The following is a 10,669-nucleotide window of genomic DNA, read 5'->3' on the forward strand; positions in this document are numbered from 1 at the left end:
TAATCGAAACCTAATAAAGCTAACAAGTTTTTGGCATTAGTAAGTTTTTTTATGTTAAATAACATTCAGTATATTAATTATTTTTAGCTTAATCTTGCAAGATTAAAATATAATGAGCAAATAGCTTTAGCTGTAAGATTAAGTTCACACTACATATAAAATTTACAATATTGTTAATAATTTGATATGCTATTATTCTACATTATCATTTTAATTATCACAAAGAAAATGAAATTAATCAAAAATAATATATTTGGCCGTTTAGTAGATCTCAAAGTTCCTACTTAAAATAGTATTCGTTGTAGACCTAGAATAATTGAGTTTTTTCACGACATCACTAGGAAGCTTGTTACGAGAATTAATAATCCATTTCAGAATTTAAACCTACAAATCACTTTACTACCACAATCCTTGTCGATGTGAAATGGAATGTTTAGTTGGAGATCTACGGAGTAAAAACGACCAAATAATCTGTTTGCTAGGTGCTGCATTTAAGTATTTTACGGAATGCCTTTCTGAATTCAGGGTTAAAGATGGTGTAGATAACAGGATTGAGAAAGGAGTTGATATATCCAAGCCATGTGTTGAGTATGAAAACAGTGACGCCCGGAGTAAACTGCAGCCCGAGCTTCCCACAAATAGCATCCAATACATTGCATGTGAAAAACGGAGTCCAACAGAACAGGAAGACACCTGGGAAAATTTAAATTTTAGTAGGTAAATTTCCACAAAGTTCATAAGCCGTTTTAAGTACCATAAAGAAAGTATACATAAAAAAACTGTCATTTTCGCTAAATCTTCAATTTGAAACTTTTAACGAGTTATCGTAAGAATACTTTCCCATTTGAAGACAGTATAAATCATAAGATACAACTTTTCTCAAAGCGTAAAAAAATTGTTTAGGAATTTTATTAGAAAGTTACTTGAAGAGATTCTAGTTAGGTAAGTTGAACAATAAATAGTAGTTCAGTAGAACAAGTAACTAATTCAGTCTTACCAAGAACTATAGCTAAAGTTTTTGTGGCCTTTCTTTCCTTTTTAGCAGAAGATTTTTCCCTTTTCTTTTTACTTGCTTTATTAGCCTTGTAAATAGTGAACCGCGCAGTCGCTGCACTGGCTTTCCTTTCCTTTTTGCACGTGGATCCATCTCGGATATCATAATGGCTTGATCTCAAATCGTCATCTGATCGGAAGGCTATTGAAGCGTTTCTAAGGAAAAGTTTAAATAAGTTGAAAATATAAAATAGATTTATCAATTTTCCTTTTTGAAAAGTAACCAGTAGTTACTAAAGTCATAATTTTGAAGTAGTCTGTTAAATTATATTTAACCTCGTCAACAAAATATAATATTAAATATTAAAAAATTAAAAATAATTTTACCTTGAGTCGCTATCGACTCGTTTTCCATTTTTTTTCCACTTAGTATCAGAGGACATGCTTTTCAAAATGGTAGCGTCTTTCATACTGGGAGATGCTGGTGGTGATATGTGCTCTCTGATCGTATCTTCCAAATTAGATGGAGCGTATCCGGAATCATTGTTACCGTTCGGGTCTTGTATAATTTGCGATTTCATCTTCTTTTTAGGTTTTCTATAAACAGTTTGTTTAATTGAAAATTCACTTGTACTATATTGATAACTGTTACTACGTTTTAATAATTATTAATGAGTGTTTACTTTATCTTATTATCCGCGGAACTGGCAAGAATGAATTCCGTGGATTTATCATTAGGGATTATGTGGCACTCGTCAGCGTCGACCTCTAGGTCCACCGAACGCTTGTCGAAACTGTGATGTAATAACAATGATTATATTAATTTACATCCTTTAAAAATAGTAACGTATACTTAGATTTTGGAAAAAAAAAAACAAATTTTATTTAACACATTTCAAATTGTTCTTAAAAATAATGTTGATATTTACGATTTTCGCAAGTACATTAGAGTACATTTAAATGAAAGAATTTAAAATTATGTGAAACAAGTCTGATATTATTTGATTGTGATATTTTCCATATAAGTATTTATCAATATTGACTATACTGACGACAGTAATACGATCGTATTGATTAGAAATTGAAATACCATATCAACGGTGGACGAAAGTTGAAATTAAAATTATGACGTCATATGTACTCGGGATTGTTTGGGATCTATTGACGTATTTTAACTGGATATAAAAAAACTAATGTATGATAATGATAAAACTTTATAGATTATAAAAAGAAAAAACATAGATTTATCATAAAACTTTTCGTTTATCACTTATTTTTTCTAAATCTAATTTTTTCAGGTAAAATTGATTTAGGTTTACAATTATTCAGTTATCAAACATCAAACGCATAACTTGTCATTTAAAGATTTTACACACAAATTATAAAAATCAAACAAAAATAATAGATTTCAGATCATATCATAGTTCAGGCAGAGGTTTTAGCAAATAGCCTCATCATTCAATATGAAATTTATTTATATGCCTGTTTATAGTATTGTTTTTTTTTTTTATTTGAGAATTAACAATTATAATCAGCTATGGCTAAAGTTAAAAACAAGAGCCAGTTAAAAACAAGAATTAGGGTTTTGTCTTTTTGCTTTAGGTCTCACCTGTCTTCGTGTTCTTCTTCGTTGCTACCAGACCCTGTGTTAGTAGGTCGGTCATCTATGGCTGTTTCTAACTGCCTCGTCTGCGCTACATTTTCTATCACCACCGCCGTTGTTGCTCCTGTGATGGGTTCACCAGATATGGGAGGTTTTTTCGCAGCTCTCTGCTTCTTAGCCCGGTTTCTTAAAGCCTTATTTGGAGCAAAATAATAATATATAACAAAAATGTTATAAAAATTACACGTAACAAATGTATCGTTGGTAAATTTTAAATGTTTTTTTTTGTCAATACTGGTTGTGAAATTACCTTAAAAATATTATAATATAGGAACATCATCATGATACAAGGTATGTAGAATGATCCTAGAGAGGAGTAGAGGACGTAGTTCTGACTATTGAAGAGGCACTCGTCAAAATTCCTATCTGGAGTATCATTGAGGCCGAGAACGATGGGAGCGCCGATAGCTGCTGATACCAGCCACACCAGCACAATCGTGAACCAGACGCGACGATTGTTTTTATGTTTCGCGTATTTGATTGGCTGAGTAACTGCGATATACCTGAAGATAAAATTATGTTAATGTCTGAAGCAACTACTATGAAAAGAAAATATATAAATTCATTTTACTGTTTTGGATTTGTTACCGACATATTAATCCTTGATATGGAATATCACATTTTGTTTGTTAAATGACGTTAATATTTATTATAACTTCTAAATGTTAAATTATGATTATTCAGCTTATATCGATTAAAAACAAATGTTTTACCGATTTATTTTTGTAAAGTGATAGTTTTTTTACGTAGGGTATTATTTAATTTTGTTTTTGAGTATGGTATGATTTTTAAACGGAACTCGATCGGTCACTCGCTGTTAGATACCGATCGAGACGGGTGTACTTGAAAATATAAAATCATTTTAGAGTATCAAGGTGTTTTTTTGTAATCGACTCATCAGGTTTTAACCTACATAAGAACTAGGGTTATATCTTTGAATAACTCTATTATAACCATCAACATTCACATAATTATCAATTTCGTATTCACAATATTATATAAAATATGATTATTTGTTTGAAACTTTAAATAAGTCAGTTGATATATGTTTCTCCTCACCTATCAACAGATATAGCGACCAAATTAAATATACTTGAAGTGGACGAAGTGACGTCCATAGCGATGTACACGTCGCAAATAAACGCGGGAAGACCCCAGGAACCGTTAACCTGCAGACAAAAATAGACTTTATGACATATATAAATATAATCGGATGTTGTAAATTATTTAATTGAATATTTACATAATAATTAGTTTAAACTGATTTCATTTAATCATATTATACTATATGATTTTACCTACAAATGTTGCCGGTAATACAAAGAATATATGCAAGTATTAACTTTAATACTGCAATGCGTCCATAATGCAGTAAGTTTTATTGGGTTATGAATTAATAATATACAATTATGAACTCTTAATAATATTTGCTATATCTATAGATTTTTATAAGTGTTCTTGTAATCAAGGTTCACTTTTGCTGCTAGATATTAGGTAATAACAACACGTCTTTACTAATAGATTTTTTATTTCGTACTAACTTAATGACTAAAAAATGTATATCGTATGATGCTTAATGAACTGAACAATAAGATATATATACATATTGACTTAATTGATAATAATATACATATGTTTATGTACATGTTATTGCTTGGCTTATGTTACAAAGACAGATAGATCCTTATCATGACTTTAATATATTAACAACAAGATTTACTCAAATCTAATTCACGTTTACATGTTTCAATGGAATCAAATTTATTTTAATTGAAATAGATTACATCTGTTTGAATTGATATCTGTAAACATGTAGATTTTATTTACCTGATCTACATTAAAATATCACAGGACACAAAAATAACATATAGATATAAATTCTACTCAAAAATATGAAATGATTCAAGAAAATGTATAATAAAAAAGTTTATGATAATTTTTATAAGATAAAAATATCGTATTTCTGTGGTAGAAATAAAGATTTTATAGAATAAGTAATAGATTTTGTTAATATTATATTTTATTCTATACTGAACCAAAAAAGTTGAGCCTACAAATTGCTGAATAACGCCGGTATAGCTCACATCCGCAGCCAAGCGGTATCCGGTGACGGCCATTACAAGCTTTTGTCCGACATCTTTTGTATCTCATTTAATAACCAAGTATTTATTTTATCGGATACATCGTTTGTATTAACGTGATTAATTAATGACTTCATTCATTCACCTCACGCAGACATACTCTGACTGTTATAAAGAAATTTATTATTTTAATTAACGACCATATACAGAGAGAGAGAGAGAGGCGAAACCTCTTGCATTCCATGGATTTACCGTGCGGGTGCAGGAAATGCTTAGCAGTTCAAAATACCTCCCCGCATACGTAGCAACTTTTTTGGTACCTTTAACCCATCTTACTAAATTACTCTGATCTGTGAGAGTCATCTGGAACGCATTGAGATATAATATTAGCAGACCTGGCGACTAATCATGAATTAAGGTGCGGCATTTTAGTGCTAATTGGATGCAAATATCTCATTCTGGATTTCTAAGCTCATTGCATGGATCTTATATATAGAATTCTCGTCTTGTCGAATAAAACTCTTTAATATCCGTATCTTTGGCCTTCCTACTTGATCTGTTACTTTGAGCTCCTATCATATATATTTTTTTATTGAACTGTGACTTCAGTTTAAATCAAACAAGTAAATATTTTGTTACTTATAATACTATACCCAACCAACTAAAAATAGACTTTAACAAAAGTTTTTTATAGAACCTTTCAGTAGTTATAAGGCTTTAGAGAAAAAACACATTTTGGATGTTTTCTTATATATATATATATAGTCGTTATTTAAAAAATATTTAAATTTATTTATAAGACTCAGAGTATGTCTGTGTGAGGTGAATGAATGAAGTCATTAATTAATCACGTTAATACAAACGATGTATCCGATAAAATAAATACTTGGTTATTAAATGAGATACAAAAGATGTCGGACAAAAGCTTGTAATGGCCGTCACCGGATACCGCTTGGCTGCGGATGTGAGGTATAGATATATATATAATACTAATAGCATAAAGAAAAATAGTCAGTTTAATTTCCAAATGTTAAAGAAGTTAAGATAATCAGGTCCCAAAATCAGTTGCATTTAATATTCGTCCAGGCTAGTAATACACTGATTGGAAACTCATTACAAATAACACACATAATCTCAATTCATTTCATTAGTCTAAGAGCTGGAACACTAAATTCCCTTTCTCAAACAAAGAAATCTTTTTACTCATACTTCGTATATGATCTCTAGTCTGAACCAATCTGTATACGATGACAACTAATTTAATTATTTTTTTCTGGGTAAAATTGTACGTGTCTATAGTCAACGGCAGCCCCTTTCACCGCGAAAATGTTTTATCTTTTACCAGTTTATTCACCACCTTTTAAACTTTTTTACCGTTTCAGTTGGCCAAAGCAAAATATAAAAGATGAAGTTAATTTGCATTCATTCATTACCCCGCTAATAGAGCGTTCACCTATAAAAGCGCTCAGTAATAAAAATAGAAATACATTTTTATATGGAAACTACTTTTAATGATATTATGTTGGATAGATAATAATTAATATCAAATGCACATAAGTTAGTTTCAGTATAAATGTCATGAATAATAACTACACTGTTTCAATTTTCTATTTTATTTTTATTAATTTCTTGTTATCAAATAGCCGACATCCGGGAGAGGGTTATCGTACATACATGTTTAGATAGTTATTTGAAGGTTATCATAATATGTATTAGTAATATGTCTGGTAGTCGGGAAACTGATAAGAAGAAAATTAAATACATATTCTAAAATTCACATACACAGGTCCTAAAATCATGAGACAAGTATAATAGATCAATTAAATAAATAAATAATTTACAATATTATTTTTAAAAATAAAGTTAAGTTGAAAATTTTAATTTGTGTTAACGAATTTTCAAGAGTTGATAAGTTATTTACGGTTTTTATCGACATAAAAACAAAATTATAAATCACTAGCTTACAAACGATTTCATCACTTTCAGACTAATGAAATACAGAAGCACATAAATCATGCACATATTTTTCATGTCATGTCATGTTCTTGGCTACCTTCAACAACCTGTTCTTATGTCTGAATAAAAACTAGTTGCAGTAGATGAATATATTTATTGCAGTGAATAATAAAACGCAAACGTATCAAGGGATAAAGGAACAGTTAAATATAAACATTAAGCGCCGACCCTAATAGTTTCTTAAGTAACGAAACAGTAAAATTCATTTTAATTATCAACATAACGTAATAAGAATAATAGGTTTTGTAACCTATAATTATTTTTGTAACTTACCCTTATAGGGAACAAGTCAAGATGGTTTCATAATGAAATAATATAAAACAATCCCTTAGTATAAAAAAATTAAGTATTGCAATTTAAATAACAGCTCTTACAAGTATCAATTTATAATCTTAAACGTTAGAAGTCTTAAAAATGTAAACATTTTTTCTTAACTACTTTAATTATTTGATTAAACAGTAAAATAAAAAACTAAACATGGTCATCTTTTCTTTAGACTACAAATCCAAATTTAATGTTAAATGCTTAATCATTAGCCCTGTGTGCAGCACGTGAAAAAATGGTTCAGTAAAATTCTATGAAAAACTGCATCCAAGCTCAAGTCGAGGTGACCAACTGACCGCCGATACTGATACTGATATTCCGGGCACGTTTCCAATTACACCCAATCGATTTGGGCGGTCGTTATTAATACCAGCTAATTTAAGATACCTTATTGCGGATAAGTGATGTGAGCAGAACTTAATGGCAAAACCGTTATTCTTCGAAAGCTTATATCGGCGGTGAATGGGATAAATTGAGGTTTTATCAAGAAAGGTTTCAGGGAAGTAGAAAAATGTGAGAGTATAATACAAACACTTGCAGCAGCTACATTGAAGTTGCTAATTTTTCTTTCCTTTTAAATATAATGATAAAATATTTTTTCCTTATTTATTGATATTTATAATACCATTTATAAAAGTTTATACTTTAAATACTGTATTTTATGAGGCAATAATAAATTATTTAAAGCGCAGTTCATGTAGTGCAATTAATTCACACTCTTATCTTTCTGGAACTCTTTGTTGGTCCCAATAAGTGATGATTATTATGTTTTAACATCAATATCGTTTATTAATATCGAAAATAATTAACTTCTTATATTATAATAATCTAACAGTTGTTAAGACGACAAAGAGCTTTAAAATAAATTATAGAATTTAATATATTCAAGACAACTGAAGTAAAGATGTTCTTTAAAATTTACGTAATATGTGGACACTTGTTCGTGTTTTTTTTTTCATAGAAGAAATGGCATATTAAGGTTGTTTTAAATAAAATCAATATTTTTGTTTGACTTATTTCCAGAATATTTTTTGAATTATCATCCATGTCGTAGGATGGCATTAAAATTACATTATCCACAAAATCATGTTGTCTAGAATGAGACGAAACCTCTTAGCATTCAATGGATTCACCGTGCGGGTGCCGGCTTCATCGCGTTGCAGGGAGAGGAGCTTCAACAGTGCCTGGGACTTGCGACCCAGGTGTAGGTTTAAAGGGCCCCTATCTATCACGCGTTAAACGCTCACCTTCACCATCCGAGCTCCTCTCCCTACCTAACCAAATTTGAAAAGACCCTACTAGGGCTGACTTCGAAGTACGTTCCAAGAATAAATTGATATTACTTCTGAACAGGCCCAAGGTTTTAGTAAGTTGTAGAGAGATTTTGCCGTTACAACTCTCGCTCCCACTTCTACCGCGTACAAATTTACAACGAACCTATTCTTAGTGAGCTCGTAATACTTGTTGACCTTGATAGCATAGTCTTTGGAGATGTTGGTTTCCTAAGGAAACGTAAGCTCTATAATCACAACGCGCTTGAAAATTCACGAATACATATATATGTCTGGTCTGGAGGCCGACGCACAAATATCCTCTGGGATTTTGTATTGTTTCTCACACGTTTCCATCATTATAGTCCAATCCGAAGCTGCTTTAATGATAGGGTAAGGCTTGACGTTTGATTTCGTTGCCTTAGTGCCTTCTCTCACAAAACCTACTGATCGCTCGTTTGTGGTTATTTCCCTTTGGGCTCTGGCTAACGAAAGACGAACCACTTCACGTATGATTTCCAGAACACTATTGTGACGACGCGAATGTTGACCGCTATCCAGGAGTACCCTACATCCCACCAGCAACTGCTTAGCAGTTCCAACTGCCTTCCCACAGATATAACAAGTTTTTTCGGTATCTTTACCCCATCATATTAAATTACTCTGATTTTACCTAAAGCATCTATGAATTGTACAAACAAAAAGTGTCTAAAGGTTTCAAATCAAGGGGTTGAAAATATCTGCATCAAAATTTTATTTGCGAGATTGCACCATAAAAAACCTAGACATAATTATGCATACATAGCAAATTAAATAAAAATTTGAACACGATAATCACTGCTTTACAATTGTTGCTAAGGTCTTGTTTTAAAAAGTAATCATGTATAATGTAGTACCCTCTGAAAAAAATACCTGTTGTAACAAAAGGAAAAAGTTTTTTTGTGTAATTTAACTTCACTTCTCTATAATTGTCGTTTAAAAATTCATACATTTCTGACTTTGTTAAAACCTTATTGATACTAACAAAAAATATTTATTTTCTGTATCATAGTTTCATAAAAAACAAGATTTTTATTCTTATCTAGTTTATAATTTAGTTGGAAAAAAATTATTAAATTTTTCTTTTAAAGAAAAATTACACAATACGTAAACCAGGAAGTAGGATTTTTTTTTTTTATAAAAAATACAATGGCTTAGAATAAACACAAGACTCGTATATTTTTATTTTTATATATTGGCATAACAGTACAAAATGTTAGTGACTTGAAATATGAGCTTTAAGCGTAAGTAATAAGGATTAAGACATTAAAAAGCGTAGCTCGCTAGCTGATATTGCTATGAAGTACAGTCGTTTCGTGCAAAGGTTCTATTACAAAAGCTATCCTTTTTAATATAGCTTGCTTTTTACCCTTTGAATTTGAAATAATACTGTCACGCTCCATATTGTACGTGATCAGAATATATATCTCTGTTTGCTTCAATTCGTAAAAGTTCATTCAATATTAAACTTTATTTATCAGTTATAGAAACTAAAATTAAATCACGTTTTTGGTTCGTCCATGAAGAGAGTATATATTTTTGTATCGGTGAGCGGTAATTATCATAATACTAAAGTGGAATCCGATGGGAATCCATTAAATAATAATCAAAATGGATTACTATTCCACATAATTTGAAAGAGAAAGTAATTTGAAATTCTAAAAACTCATAGGTATTGAAAAAATGTACGAAATTTTAATCAATTTCCTTTGCTCCTCACTCTTTAAGTATATTATGTTTAATTACAATTTCATATTATATATTTCATTTAAATATGTATTTTATTTTTTATATAACTGTATGTATTTCCAAATAAATAAATAGTAGTAGTATATTAACGTAAGCAATATCATAATTTTTTAACAATCTTATACATGTTTTTCTGTACATATCAACAAAATTCCGTACATCTTGAACGAAATGTTGTATTAAAGTAAACATTTCAGATTATATTAAGATTTAAAGCTTAGATCGCTTTTAATTAAACACTTAATTTAGAATGAGAATACTTAATTTATTTTATGTATGTCTTTCATAACATCATTATTTGAAAACCAAGCAAGCAAACCAAGCCCTTAAGTCATCGCCATATGACGTATAATCTCTTCCAGTTCATGGAAGGCTTCAGCTTTAAGTACTAATAAATCTAAATTAATTGTATTCAACAACGTTGATATCTGTTCTTCATCAAAATTGACAACACAACTTTGATTAGATTCTTAGCTTCATGGCATACATGAAGTGGGTTTTAATGTTAAAAAAGTGTTTTAATAACTTTTTTA

The 10,669-nt window shown here is 30.2% G+C and overlaps 1 protein-coding gene across 1 annotated transcript in view; it reads right to left on the bottom strand.

Annotated features, from left to right (window-relative positions):
* Positions 1-261: 261 nt before the first annotated feature.
* LOC116770802 (dopamine D2-like receptor) overlaps positions 262-10,669 on the bottom strand; it is an 81,411-nt gene continuing 71,003 nt past the window's right edge. The window contains exons 2-8 of the mRNA XM_061521049.1: positions 3,716-3,825; positions 2,907-3,159; positions 2,603-2,790; positions 1,677-1,787; positions 1,381-1,590; positions 998-1,209; positions 262-693 (exon numbers count right to left, since the gene is read on the bottom strand). Of these exons, the coding sequence (XP_061377033.1) occupies positions 479-693; positions 998-1,209; positions 1,381-1,590; positions 1,677-1,787; positions 2,603-2,790; positions 2,907-3,159; positions 3,716-3,825 (1,299 nt within the window). The 3' untranslated portion in view covers positions 262-478. The remainder of the gene's footprint in view (positions 694-997; positions 1,210-1,380; positions 1,591-1,676; positions 1,788-2,602; positions 2,791-2,906; positions 3,160-3,715; positions 3,826-10,669) is intronic.

The sequence above is a fragment of the Danaus plexippus genome, chromosome 7 (assembly GCF_018135715.1).
Source record: "Danaus plexippus chromosome 7, MEX_DaPlex, whole genome shotgun sequence".
Lineage (NCBI taxonomy): Eukaryota > Metazoa > Arthropoda > Insecta > Lepidoptera > Nymphalidae > Danaus > Danaus plexippus.